The sequence below is a fragment of the Malus sylvestris genome, chromosome 6, assembly GCF_916048215.2.
Source record: "Malus sylvestris chromosome 6, drMalSylv7.2, whole genome shotgun sequence".
Lineage (NCBI taxonomy): Eukaryota > Viridiplantae > Streptophyta > Magnoliopsida > Rosales > Rosaceae > Malus > Malus sylvestris.
The window spans coordinates 19568700-19583485 of NC_062265.1; the positions used below are offsets into that span (position 1 = coordinate 19568700).

The 14786-nt window shown below is 42.6% G+C and overlaps 1 protein-coding gene across 4 annotated transcripts; it reads right to left on the bottom strand.

Annotated features, from left to right (window-relative positions):
- Nucleotides 1-617: 617 nt before the first annotated feature.
- Nucleotides 618-14499, bottom strand: LOC126627342 (AT-hook motif nuclear-localized protein 5-like). 4 transcript variants are annotated; one of them, XM_050296807.1, is made up of 6 exons: nucleotides 14235-14465; nucleotides 13354-13862; nucleotides 4494-4561; nucleotides 3660-3791; nucleotides 1354-1512; nucleotides 618-1145 (listed from the first exon to the last, which is right to left on the bottom strand). In XM_050296807.1, the coding sequence occupies exons 2-6, from the start codon at nucleotides 13814-13816 to the stop codon at nucleotides 918-920; spliced, it is 1050 nt and encodes a 349-aa protein (XP_050152764.1). In that variant the 5' UTR covers nucleotides 13817-13862; nucleotides 14235-14465; the 3' UTR covers nucleotides 618-917. The 4 variants fall into 4 exon arrangements, with proteins under 4 accessions (XP_050152764.1, XP_050152765.1, XP_050152763.1 ...); XM_050296808.1 differs by having other exon boundaries at nucleotides 4494-4558; nucleotides 13354-14475; XM_050296806.1 differs by having other exon boundaries at nucleotides 13354-14464.
- Nucleotides 14500-14786: the final 287 nt, after the last annotated feature.

Here is a 14786-nt window from a genome sequence, read left to right on the forward strand (position 1 = left end):
CCATCTTTGACAGTGACCTGTGATACAAAAACTCACTAGCTTCATCTAGTTTCCTTTAAATCTTGTAAAACCTGGTCTGTTAATTGGTTGTTAGGAGTTTAAAGACGCTAATTTCGTGGACACATTTTTTGAAGAAAATGCCCGTCTGCTGGCATTCACGAAATAAAGGTCCGATATGGTCACGCCACCATCGCCTAACTCACACCTGTTTGAGCAGACGGGGGACGAGCATTCTTCGCTGTGCTTTATGTTTTTCCGATCAATACAAGCACTGTTGTCCCCAAAACACTCCCTTACGATCATAGTTTAACAAAAGTGGTAAACATCCTAATGGTTCCAGATTGGTACACATGGAACCACATATCAAGATACCAAACAAATCAAAGACAATAGCAGGGCCGTCATTAGAAGGGGCTATAATCACTTCTGAGGCTATAATAGCTTTTCCCAAAAGTGATTATGTCCCTATTAATGAATCACTACCAACAAGCCCCGAACAGAACAGGAGATGCTCCATCACCATGATAGCAAAACACAAGTTGCTCTGAAGATTGTACAAAAAGAAAGAGAAGCTCATTCATCCATACATGTGCGGCATACAATTCTGCAAATTGTGATTTTGAAATGGTTACGAACTTCAAAAGGACTTTTGATTCAATAGGAAGTTTCCACCTAAAAGCCAAAAGAATATCTTGCTACAGATGAGTATCTTAACCTCCACACTACTTGAAACTTCCTCAATGGGTGAATTATGTCACCGAAACATCTCCCAGAGTAATGGATTTTGTTACAGATTATGTTAGCATAAACTTGTTTAACCGCCGGTGGGTGAAGGGTCGTCAAGTTACCCTTCTCACAGATGCAGTTCATTTACAACAACACATATACAAAACCGGCATGTCTGTTGCAGCGTATCTTCATCCGCGAGTCAAGTCAATACCAGTGTGGCCATTTCTCAAATCAACTTGCCGCGAGCCAGGCCAAATGCCTGCACCGGAGGGATTATAATTTTGAGTAGGTGGGGCACTGCTTGGTAGAGCCAATTTCTCGCTATGCTGTGGCTCGGAATTCTCGTCGCTATTGGGACCAGCCACTTGCTTGTTCTTGGTCTTCGAGCTACCATATACAAAACTGCAAAGCACAACCTGCAACAACACATGAATCGGATCTTCAATAGGCATCTGCATTCCTTCACTACAATTAGAACTGATAAAAGTGCTTCTAAGATCATCCGATGCTAGACAAATATCAAATGTCACGACATGTGTGCAAGTGCAGACAACCAGCAGGAAATAAAATATTAGCATTCAGCCTAGAAACGTTGAACAAATTACTGAGCAGTAAACAAAATACCTGCACTGGAGTTGCTGCAATAAGCACTGCGACAGCACCACCAATGACATGACCATTAGGATTAGAAAGGGAAACACTTATTCCCCCTGTTCGATTGTGAGGTCCACCATCCTCGGCAACTAAGTACGAACCTGACAAGCATAATATCTGGAACCGACCCTGCAGAGCCACATAAACAATCAAGTTAAAGGGAGAAAATAAGCTAATTATTGCAAAAACTGGACTTGCAAAAGTAAGTGCATTTTTATGAGCAATGATTCACTATTTCAGCGCTGAATACTGTGATAGACAATTTACTTGATAAAGTTAAGAACACATTTCTGGGAAGAATATGTAAACCTTTTGAGCTGCTCCAGAATGGAACAACTAAAAGAGAAATGTTGATACTCTTTGAGATGGAAGTAGGCATCCCAGCCTACTTAAAACCTGGATAGTATCAGGGATTCTGAACTAATTACTGTCAGAGTAACAATGTTTAACCTGCTTCTAACAGTTAACCCCACTCCTAATGGCACCTTTTCTCCTCTTACTAATAAGCATTGACCAATCCACTGAACTATATTACGTTCGGCCACTAAGAAGGGTTGGCAACAGCCTCAACGGCAATCACCATAAGCATCTCCTGATTCTACCATCTGATTATCTGGCGATCTCACTGAGACTTGCAGCTGTTACAGCCACCATCAACCCATTAAATCATCAAACAGTAAGAGTGTGCTGTCATATGTGGACATCTACAATTTACAAGACCCTTTGACAAATCCTTTTACATCTAACTAAGCATGCAAGCAACCTTCCCCGAGGCAGATTTAAATTGCCTGCCTCAAAAACCATGAACATCACAGTATAGATTAAAACCCCAAACCGTAAACAAATGTTAAGAGTTTTTTTCCTTACCATCCTCCAATGTTGCACGGATAAAGGTACAGATGGGGATATCCAGTACCATACGGTACACGCTAGCACGGCAAATCTCTAAAAAAATAAGGATACGATATGGAAATTAAACTAATATATATTTTTAAAACTATATTCCACAGGGTTCATATGTCATTATATACGTTCAATAACAAAAGAGTGAAGCATTCATGTTTATCTTTTAACATTAATAAAATAACTCACTGCTCAGTATTTATGATTTTTGAGAATGGTCCCCACCAATCCCAGGAACGGAATGATTATCCCTGTCCGATGGGTCTACATCCATCTCTAAATGTCCCGGTGACTCTACCAAATCCACAAGAACAACGGAATTTAGAAACTACAACAACCCAAATTCCTAACTTAATTAAGTCAAGATTAATATTTTATCTTGACCGTATGCTAGGAGTACAAGTATCCTATAGTCAACACCACAAAAAGTCAATGATACTCCAAATGGAGTATCTGATGCGTATCGGAAGGTATCATGAGGGTGTAGGCATCCGATACTCACCCTTGTCCAAATTTGAAGTATTGGTGCAACATAGACATTCTCCAAACAGACTCCCTGCCTCCTAGCCCACTTCATTTATCTCCTTTTCATGCTATTCTTTCGTTAGTTCTAATTCTACTGGTGGCCCGAAGGCCGTGTTGGCACATTGTATACCATTACCAACTGTTTTTCTGCCCCATATGTATTTGATAAGTAGTTAATTACTGCACTAGTTTCCCTTTCCCATCAGCTATTTGAACCAAACATAGTGCTCAAACTATTAAAAGAAAATGAAATGTACTATAACTATAACCAATCACAAATTTACACAATGAGCGGACAGCTCTTAGCAATCATAAACATTATAATGCTCAACAACTGAACTACAGTTACAACTTACGGTATTTGCACGAAATGATTTAAACAAATAGAAGAAAATTTGCAGCTTCCTATCCTAGTTTTGGAATAGAAATTCTAACTGAGATATGGTCCTATATAGAAGGAAAAGGAACTAAAATGGAATTATTTCTTCTGCTGATACGTACTTAATTACTGCCCTAATTTCTCATTAGGAACTAAAAATGTTCAAATTTTTACAGAAAATGAGATGTACTATACATATAACCAACCACAAACTTACACAATGAGCCTGGAAGTGGACAGCTCTTTGCGATCATAAACGTTACAACACTTCACTAACTCAACTAAGTTGCCAACTTTGGTATTTGCAAGAAATGTTTTTATAAATAAGAAACATGTGGCATCATATCCCACTTTTGAAATGGAATTATCCATAATTTAGATATAGTCCAACATAGAAGGAAAAGTATCTAAAATGGAATTCTTTCTTACGCGCCATAACACGCAAAATTAAAGAGAAAATTGAGTTAACCTCATATGTGACACTGACACCAGTAGATGCAGGCTCGCGTAGAGTTACAGAAGACACTGCACCATTTCCAGACAATATGCATAGCGCCCTTGGTCTCTGTTGTGCGAATAACAATAATTTTGCTGCAATGTCCTATTGAAAAACAATAAGGAAAAATGTTTAACTGAGGCAGGAGTTCATATGCATTTAAGCAATAAATCAACAGATAACTATCATTCAAAAGCAAGTTCAAGACAATGACATAAAGACCTTCACCAATAACCAGACACTACAGAAATCAGTAAGGAAACAGTAGACAGACAAGTGTTGCATGCATATAGAGTAGCCTGACTTGCGTGTGTTTTTTCAAATGTACGTACTATGTATCTTGACTTTCTGGAATCCTAGTGATATGGCCATTCAACTGATATTTACATGTTCTAACTTCTAATAATTCCTACCGGGCTTTAACATAATAATAGGTAAAGCATTATGCAAAATTATAATAGTGTAGCTCTATAGATTTATGATCCATAAACATACACTTCAATATTCTAAAAACTATTTGGTCAGAAGCTTCTAGTTGGTTATCTGAAGCAAGCCTAATAGAGGCCGGTAAGAATGATCAGTGCCCATTTCTGGTATTCATCTGTTTTCTTTTCCTTATGCATGAATTTAAGAGCCTATGCAGGTTGAAATCATAATTAAACAAAGACAATAAACAACGACAACCTCCAGTGTCCTCACGGAGGGACTGTTGAGCACAACACATTGGAGCAACTCCATTGTTAGAGCACAAAATGTTTGTGACATCAATTCTTAGTATCTTACTAATATGAGCGGTGTCTAGCATACCTCTCCAACTCCAATGGTGATAACATGGGGTGCAAAAGCTAATCCAGCCGAAGTGTTCATCCAATCTCCTATGAAAACAGTTTAAAACATCAAAGACATAGTAAGAATAAGCCGCCCTTATAAAACATGTGAGAAATAGAAAAACTTGAACTGGAAAATTACAAACGTCTAACCACCAAAACAACAACAACAACAACAACAAAGCCTTTTCCCACTAAGTGGGGTCGGCTATATGAATCCTAGAACGCCATTGCGCTCGGTTTTGTGTCATGTCCTCCGTTAGATCCAAGTACTCTAAGTCTTTTCTTAGAGTCTCTTCCAAAGTTTTCCTAGGTCTTCCTCTACCCCTTCGGTCCTGAACCTCTGTCCCGTAGTCACATCTTCGAACCGGAGCGTCATTCGGCCTTCTTTGCACATGTCCAAATCACCGGAGCCGATTTTCTCTCATCTTTCCTACAATTTCGGCTACTCCTACTTTACCTCGGATATCCTCATTCCCAATCTTATCCTTTCTCGTGTGCCCACACATCCCACGAAGCATCCTCATCTCCGCTACACCCATTTTGTGTACGTGTTGATGTTTCACCGCCCAACATTCTGTGTCATACAACATCGCTGGCCTTATTGCCGTCCTATAAAATTTTCCCTTGAGCTTCAGTGGCCTACGACGGTCACACAACACGCCGGATGCATTCTTACACTTCATCCATCCAGATCTTATTCTATGGTTGAGATCTCCATCTAATTCTCCGTTCTCTTGCAAGATAGATCCTAGGTAGCGAAAACGGTCGCTTTTTGTGATCTTCGCTAGATTGCTCCGGTAATTAGTGTGGATAAGTATATAAATGGATAGAGATAGGAAAGCAAACACAAGATGTACGTGGTTCACCCAGATTGGCTACGTCCACGGAATAGAAGAGTTCTCATTAATTGTGAAGGGTTTACACAAGTACATAGGTTCAAGCTCTCCTTTAGTGAGTACAAGTGAATGATTTAGTACAAATGACATTAGGAAATATTGTGGGAGAATGATCTCGTAATCACGAAACTTCTAAGTATCGGAGTGTGGTGTCGTCTTGACTTGCCTTATCTGTCTCATAGGTAGATGTGGCATCTTCTCTGGAAGTACTCTTCCTCCATCCAGGGGTGGTATCTTTAACTGGTGGAGATGCACAAGGTAATGTATCAATTTCACTTGAAGCTTACTTGTAGTTTCAGGCTTGGTCAAGCGCGATACAAACCATGTAGTAAGAGTCCCCCAAGTCGCCGAGCTAGGGGGTCTGCTGAAAGAGGTGACAGACAAGGTAAGCAATCAGAGCTCCGACTGATTGTTCACCTTCTCCCCATCTTGCAGCAGCATGAAGGATAAAGAGAAGAAAAATGAGAAGATATGATATGAGATACTTTTGCTTTTGAAGAAGTAACTTTCCACAGGCTTATTCTTGAACTGAGCTGGAGGGTTTTCTGGTTTCCTCCAGAGTATAAGGCCGACTGAAGAATTTGAGGGTCAAAACAAGTCCATCAAATCTAGAGTACGTTCCACCCTGCTGATATGGGATACTTTTTCTTTTGACAGAGTAATGGATGTATCGGCACGTGTGCTGTTACGCTTGTCTCCACATGCTTCCTTGTATCCTTCGCACTTGCCCTATCTGTTCCTCAAGCAGATGCGGAATCTTCCCTGGAAACATAAGATGTTGAAGATGAGTACTCGAGAGCAATGCCAGGTAAGTAATCAGGTAAGGGGTTCCAAGCAGTCAGTTCCTGGCTGGAAGCTTGATTCCAAGTGCTGACTGATTGCTCTCTTTCTCCTTGTCTTGCAGGTAAAAACAAGGCCAAAGGAAAAGACAGGGAAAAAGCATGATATGGGATACTCTTGCTTTTAACCCTGATGATATGAGATATTCTTGCTCTAGTATAGCTTGTTTGCAGAGGTATTATCGGGGGGAAAGAAAGCTGAATATTTCGAAAGGCTTCGTTGGGAGTGCCCTCTCAGATATGATGAAGGGTTGAGCATTTTTGCAGGTCTGCCTGTCTGTTGGGGATGGAGGTCGACATATATAGGAGTCTCCCTAACAAGTAGTAATGCTATTCCTTTACCCTGCTTGGTCATAGCACGGTAGTGGGAGCTGCCAGTTTTACATGTTTTAACTCTGTCAGAGCACTTTGAAAAAGTGGTCTGTGGTATCTGGCTCTCGAGATTCGGAGAACGATGCCTCTTCGATTTTTGAGAAAGCAATCATGCTGGGGGTCTGGCTCTCGAGATTCGGAGAGCAGTGTCTCTTCGATTTTTGAGAAAGTAATCATGTTGGGAGTCTGGCTCTCGAGATTCGGAGGGCGGTGCCTCTTCGATTTTGGAGCAAGCAATCTTGTTGGGAGTGTTGTCTCGAATGTGAGTAAAGGTTGGGCATGTTTGTTAGTCTACCTTGCCACGAAGCACAAAGGTTGACACACAGGGACTTTCCAATTATCCAGCAATGGTACTGTTCCTTTACCCTCTCTTCGATTTTGAGAAAGTAGTCATGTTGGGAGTCTGGCTCTCGAGGTTCGGAGGACGGTGTCTCTTCGATTTTGGAGCAAGCAATCTTGTTGGGAGTGTTTTCTCGAATGTGAGTAAAGGTTGGGCATGTTTGCTAGTCTACCTTGCCACGAAGCACAGAGGTTGACAAACAGGGACTTTCCAATTATCCAGCAGTGGTATTGTTCCTTTACCCTTGTGGGTAATAATACGGTAGCTAGAACTTCAAAATTTATGTGTCTAAACTTTGTTAGTGCTGTTTATTTGCTATTCTTTTACCTTTCTTGGTCAGAGCGATGTAGTGGGAGCTGCAAGCTTCACGTGCTCAACTTTGGCAGAGAACTTTGGCAAAGTTATCTGTGGTACCCATGAGCTATTGTTGCGTGTGGGAAGTGGGTGATTGAACAGTAAGATTCATGTGCTTTCTACTTCACCAGAAGTCTTCGACAGAATGCCCATAATTTCTGCAAAGCTGAGTGTGCGTGTGACAGGTGCTGACAAGGCTAGAAAAGTAGGTGCCTCTTCGATTTCTGAGATCGGCCCTCGTGGTCTCTGAGCAGCCCAGCTTTTGAGAAAGCGAGCGCCTCTTCGATTGATTCGGAGAACGATGCCTCATCGATTTTTGAGAATGCAATCATGCTGGGGGTCTGGCTCTCGAAGATTCGGGGAGCAGTGTCTCTTCGATTTTTGAGAAAGTAATCATGTTGGGAGTCTGGCTCTCGAGATTCGGAGGGCGGTGCCTCTTCGATTTTGGAGCAAGCAATCTTGTTGGGAGTGTTTTCTCGAATGTGAGTAAAGGTTGGGCATGTTTGCTAGTCTACCTTGCCATGAAGCACAGAGGTTGACACACAGGGACTTTCCAATTATCCAGCAATGGTACTGTTCCTTTACCCTCTCTTCGATTTTTAAGAAAGTAGTCATGTTGAGAGTCTGGTTCTCGAGATTCGGAGGACGGTGCCTCTTCGATTTTGGAGCAAGCAATCTTATTGGGAGTGTTTTCTCGAATGTGAGTAAAGGTTGGGCATGTTTGCTAGTCTACCTTGCCACGAAGCACAGAGGTTGACACACAAGGACTTTCCAATTATCCAGCAGTGGTACTGTTCCTTTACCCTTGTGGGTAATAATATGGTAGCTAGACCTTCAAAATTTATGGGTCTAAACTTTGTTAGTGCTGTTTCTTTGCTATTCTTTTACCCTTCTTGGTCAGAGCGATGTAGTAGGAGCTGCAAGCTTCACGTGCTCAACTTTGGCAGAGAACTTTGGCAAAGTTATCTGTGGTACCCATGAGCTATTGTTGCGTGTGGGAAGTGGGTGATTGAACAGTAAGATTCATGTGTTTTCTACTTCCCCAGAAGTCTTCGACAGAATGCCCATAATTTTCGCAAAGCTGAGTGTGCGTGTGACAGGTGCTGACAAGGCTGGAAAAGTAGGTGCCTCTTCGATTTCTGAGATCGACCCTCGTGGTCTCTGGGGAGCCCAGCTTTTGAGAAAGCGAGCGCCTCTTCAATTTCTGAGATCAGCCTTCGAGGTCTTTGAGCAGCCCAACTTTTGAGAAAGCAAACGCCTCTTCGATTTCTGAGATCAACCCTCGTGATCTCTAAGCAGCCCAGCTTTTGAGAAAGCAAACGCCTCTTCGATTTCTGAGCAGGCGCCTCTTCGATTTCTGAAGCTCCGTCGAGTGCAGATTTTTATAGGGGCTGGCATTAAGTTCCAAAGCACACTTGAATCTCCACCAGTAGAAGCTTCATTCTTGCACTTCTAAGATCTTGATTTGTCCGACCTCCTCTCTTCAACACCTTTGAAAATGTCTGGCCCCTCCGACCGTCGTTTTGACTTGAACCTTGTTGAAGAGGCAGCCCCGCCTTCTCCAGACAACATATGGCGCCCATCCTTCGTCTCCCCTACTGGTTCTCTTACCGTTGGGGATTCCGTGATGAAGAATGATATGACCGCTGTGGTGGTGGCCAGGAACCTTCTCACTCCCAAAGATAACAGACTACTTTCCAAACGGTCTGATGAGTTAGCTGTTAAGGATTCGCTGGCTCTCAGTGTTCAGTGTGCAGGTTCTGTGTCTAATATGGCCCAACGCCTATTTGCTCGAACCCGCCAAGTTGAATCATTGGCGGCTGAAGTGATGAGTCTCAAACAGGAGATTAGAGGGCTCAAGCATGAGAATAAACAGTTGCACCGGCTCGCACATGACTATGCTACAAACATGAAGAGGAAGCTTGACCAGATGAAGGAAACTGATGGTCAGGTTTTACTTGATCATCAGAGATTTGTGGGTTTGTTCCAAAGGCATTTATTGTCTTCGTCTTCTGGGGCTGTACCGCGTAATGAAGCTCCAAATGATCAACCTCTGATGCCTCCTCCTTCTAGGGTTCTGTCCAGTACTGAGGCTCCAAATGATCCCCCTCCGGTGCCTTCTCTTTCTGGGGCTCTACCGACTGCTGAGACTTCTCCTAAGCAACCTTTGTGAAGGCTCCCTCTTGTGTGTTTATTTTGACTCATGTATATGTACATATTTGTAGCTTATCGGGGATATCAATAAATAAGCTTTCCTTCATTTCAACGTATTGTGTTAGATACACCAAAGCCTTCTTCGCTAAGTTCTTTGAATTTTCTTTTGTTGAAGCTTGTATGTTGAAGCTTTCTGAGTGGAGCATGTAGGTTGGGGTAGTGTTCCCTTAATTTTCCGAGTGAGGAAAACTTCTCGGTTGGAGACTTGGAAAATCCAAGTCACTGAGTGGGATCGGCTATATGAATCTTAGAACGCCATTGTGCTCGATCATGTGTCATGTCCTTCGTTAGATCCAAGTACTCTAAGTCTTTTCTTAGAGTCTCTTCCAAAGTTTTCCTAGGTCTTCCTCTACCCCTTCGGCCCTGAACCTCTGTCCCATAGTCGCATCTTCTAATCGGAGCGTCAGTAGGCCTTCTTTGCACATGTCCAAACCACCGTAACCGATTTTCTCTCATCTTTCCTTCAATTTCGGCTACTCCTACTTTACCCCGGATATCCTCATTCCTAATCTTATCCTTTCTCGTGTGCCCACACATCCAACGAAGCATCCTCATCTCCGCTACACCCATTTTGTGTACGTGTTGATGTTTCACCGCCCAACATTCTGTGCCATACAGCATCGCCGGCCTTATTGCCGTCCTATAAAATTTTCCCTTGAGCTTCAGTGGCATACGGCGGTCACATAACACGCCGGATGCACTCTTCCACTTCATCCATCCAGCTTGTATTCTATGGTTGAGATCTCCATCTAATTCTCCGTTCTTTTGCAAGATAGATCCTAGGTAACGAAAACGGTCGCTCTTTGGTATTTCTTGATCTCCAATCCTCACCCCTAACTCGTTTTGGCCTCCATTTGCACTGAACTTGCACTCCATATATTCTGTCTTTGATCGGCTTAGGCGAAGACCTTTAGATTCCAACACTTCTCTCCAAAGGTTAAGCTTTGCATTTACCCCTTCCTGAGTTTCATCTATCAACACTATATCGTCTGCGAAAAGCATACACCAAGGAATATCATCTTGAATATGTCCTGTTAACTCATCCATTACCAACGCAAAAAGGTAAGGACTTAAGGATGAGCCTTGATGTAATCCTACAGTTATGGGAAAGCTTTCGGTTTGTCCTTCATGAGTTCTTACGGCAGTCTTTGCTCCTTCATACATATCCTTTATAGCTTGGATATATGCTACTCGTACTCCTTTCTTCTCTAAAATCCTCCAAAGAATGTCTCTTGGGACCCTATCATACGCTTTTTCCAAATCTATAAAGACCATGTGTAAATCCTTTTTCCCATCTCTATATCTTTCCATCAATCTTCGTAAGAGATAGATTGCCTCCATGGTTGAGCGCCCTGGCATGAACCCGAATTGGTTGTCCGAAACCCGTGTCTCTTGCCTCAATCTATGCTCAATGACTCTCTCCCAGAGCTTCATTGTATGACTCATTAGCTTAATACCCCTATAGTTCATGCAATTTTGTACGTCGCCCTTATTCTTGTAGATAGGCACCAAAGTGCTCGTTCGCCACTCATTTGGCATCTTCTTCGTTTTCAAAATCCTATTGAAAAGGTCAGTGAGCCATGTTATACCTGTCTCTCCCAAAAGTTTCCACACTTCGATTGGTATATCGTCTGGGCCTATTGCTTTTTTATGCTTCATCTTCTTCAAAGCTACAACCACTTCTTCCTTCCGGATTCGACGATAAAAAGAGTAGTTTCTACACTCTTCTGAGTTACTCAACTCCCCTAAAAAAGCACTCATTTCATGTCCTTCATTGAAGAGATTATGAAAATAACCTCTCCATCTGTCTTTAACCGCGTTCTCTGTAGCAAGAACCTTTCCATCCTCATCCTTGATGCACCTCACTTGGTTTAGGTCCCTTGTCTTCTTTTCCCTTGCTCTAGATAGTTTATAGATATCCAACTCTCCTTCTTTGGTATCTAGTCGTTTATACATATCGTCGTAAGCCGCTAACTTAGCTTCTCTGACAGCTTTCTTCGCCTCTTGCTTCGCTTTTCTATACCTTTCACCATTTTCATCGGTCTTCTCCTTGTATAAGGCTTTACAACATTCCTTCTTAGCCTTCACCTTTGTTTGTACCTCCTCATTCCACCACCAAGATTCCTTTTGGTGTGGGGCAAAGCCCTTGGACTCTCCTAATACCTCTTTTGCTACTTTTCGGATACAACTAGCCATGGAATCCCACATTTGGCTAGCTTCCCCCTCTCTATCCCACACACATTGGGTGATTACCTTCTCTTTGAAAATGGCTTGTTTTTCTTCTTTTAGATTCCACCATCTAGTCCTTGGGCACTTCCAAGTCTTGTTCTTTTGTCTTACTCTTTTGATATGTACATCCATCACCAACAAGCGATGTTGATTAGCCACGCTCTCTCCTGGTATAACTTTGCAATCCTTACAAGTTATACGATCCCCTTTCCTCATTAGAAGAAAATCTATTTGTGTTTTTGACGACCCACTCTTGTAGGTGATCACATGTTCTTCTCTCTTCTTAAAGAAGGTGTTGGCTAAGAAGAGATCATATGCCATTGCAAAATCCAAGATAGCTTCCCCATCCTCGTTTCTCTCCCCAAAACCATGGCCACCATGAAAACCTCCATAGTTGCCTGTCTCCCTGCCCACGTGTCCATTTAAATCTCCTCCTATAAATAACTTCTCCGTCTGAGCAATTCCTTGCACCAAGTCTCCAAGATCTTCCCAAAATTTCTCCTTCGAACTCGTATCCAACCCTACTTGAGGTGCGTATGCACTAATCACATTGATAAGTTCTTGTCCTATTACAATCTTGATTGCCATGATTCTATCTCCTACCCTCTTGACATCTACAACATCTTGTACCAAGGTCTTATCCACGATGATGCCAACACCGTTTCTCGTTCTATTTGTGCCCGAATACCAAAGTTTAAACCCTGAGTTTTCTAGATCCTTTGCCTTACTACCAACCCACTTAGTTTCTTGTAGGCACATAATATTTATCCTTCTCCTCACCATAACTTCCACTACTTCCATAGATTTTCCCGTTAAGGTTCCTATATTCCACGTTCCTAAACGCATTTTGCTCTCTTGAACTCTACCCTTCTGTCCTAGCTTCTTCACCCTCCCCCGTCTAATAGGATCAAAGTACTTCTTTTGTGTGTCCCGGGTAAAGTTGATAGGAGCATATGCTCCCAAACAACTTTGAGTGGAGTCGTTCGAAAAGAAGTTTCTATGGCCCCCTTGCTCATTTAACACTGCATCCGGGTGCCGATGGAGATACAACGACCCTTGCTCACTTATCACTGTGCTCGGGCCACACAGCGCGCCACTTACGGGTGACGCCCTAGCTTTAGCGCGATTTTGTTCTGGATTCATTTTCATAAGGATTCGACGTGATCATAGAGTGCCAGCTGTCGACTACCTGACGCCCTACGTCTAACCACCAACGATAAAAAAAAATAAAAAATCAAGTGTAGCGTACATAAAACAACTATAACACCAGAATCCATGACTGTTACTTCTACATGCATCTCTGCTCCTGACATCTTTAGATGTTTGTGCTAAAAACAGTCGTTTGTTAGTGAGCACCTCAAGGACATTACTCGTAATTTACAAAATGGGGGAAGTTTACTAACATACGCAGAATTGGCATGAATTAACCACCATTTATAGAAATTGAATGAACGAAATTGATAAGAAAATGCTAAACAATAATGGGCCACTACATGCTAGCCAACTAAATTTAGAAAAATTGATAAAATTAGAACCGGAAGCAAACAAAAGTAAGACATAAAAAGGGGTGTTAGCAATTGCACAGAGATTTACCAAGAGCAGCCAACTGTTGCTTCCTACCACTCCCAGGTGGCCTCCCTCTACTACGTTTCGGGGTCGGACTGGTTGAACCCGGTGTAGGAGTAGGTGTTGCCGACATGGGAGACAACCCCAGAGAAACTGGCCCATCGGGGACATACTTCCGGGGCCTCCCTCTTTTCTTCTTTACAGGCTGAGCTGAAGGCGCTCCGGGAGTGACATTCATGGTACTGCCATGATGTTCAAAATTGGGTCTTGAAGGCTCCACTGAGAACGTTGATCCCACAGAGCTGACCCTCACATTGGACTGAGGTTGGATGAGGGTGTTTGAGATGGACCTTAACCCAAGTGCAGCATGGTGAAGTCCGCCACCGCCGCCAGCCTGTGATCCAGGTATAGACCCACCAACCCCTCCTCCCCTACTGATGTAGTATGAAGCTGACCCACCAGACAATCCCATTGCTTCCCTCCCATCCATGCATTTACTAAGAGATTTGTCACTAAAAACCTCAACTCTTTGTCACCTAAAGATTGTTTCTACAACCCTCTTAGTCAATTTTACAGAAAACAGAAAATTCAAACAAAATGGGGGAAACGTTATAACATTATTTTCAAAAACCAAAAAAAAAAAAAAGAGGGGAAATAAATCCCCTTTAACCCTAAATCTTCAAAATACAAAAACAGAGTGAGCTTATAAAAAAGGGTTTTGCTTTAAGTTCCAGAAAAATCTAAAAACCCTAAAAAGTTCGGACCTTTACCCACAGAAACAAGTAACCAAGTGACTGCAGAACCTGAACATTAGGACCCCTACAGACCCATCACACAAAATATCCAGCAAAAACCAAAATGTAGAAAATCCGGAGCTCAGGGGGCTACAGAGAAGCAAGAATAACAACCTGGCAGCTCTTGAGCGACTGCCTCAGACCCAGCAACAGAACAAAACCCTAGATTTGAAGTCTAGGGTTTGGACTGGAAAATGCAGGAGGTGGAAAAGGGGAAAAAAAGGAGGGAGGAAAAGACAAAGGGAAAGGGGTTGGGGAGAAAAAAAATGAAATGAAAATTTGAGCTTCTGAATGAAGTTGTGTGTGTGAACTGTGAACTACTAACTGAGCAGGACAGAGAGAGAGGGAGAGTACTTTGACCTTTTTCTTTAATCTGATCCGGTGAGTGAGGCCTGACGGGAGGTGTGGTGGGGTGTAAGTATCTCTGACCATACGAAAGGAAAGACTTATTGCCATTGGACAGACGGACCCCTACCCGAGTACCAACCTAGATGTCCTCATCAGATTGCCCTTTCTTAGGGCACAGAGTCCTCCAGGGCCTCCATGCCCCACATTCCTCCCCCTCTCTTACTTCTCTCTTTTGGTCTTGGTCTTAGTATCTTCGCTGGGTTAAGGGCTGGTTTGGTATTGCTGTGCTTTGAAAAAAAACTGTGGACTTCTAACAAA

Excerpts from the sequence above, each read along its gene's own strand:
- LOC126627342 (XM_050296807.1), bottom strand. The coding sequence starts at position 13,816 with ATGGATGGGAGGGAAGCAATGGGATTGTCTGGTGGGTCAGCTTCATAC. Across the intron at positions 4,562-13,353 it reads GCAACAGTTGGCTGCTCTTG|GAGATTGGATGAACACTTCG; the intron begins GTAAATCTCTGT and ends CTGTTTTCATAG. Across the intron at positions 1,513-3,659 it reads GTGTCAGTGTCACATATGAG|GGTCGGTTCCAGATATTATG; the intron begins GTTAACTCAATT and ends GTGGCTCTGCAG.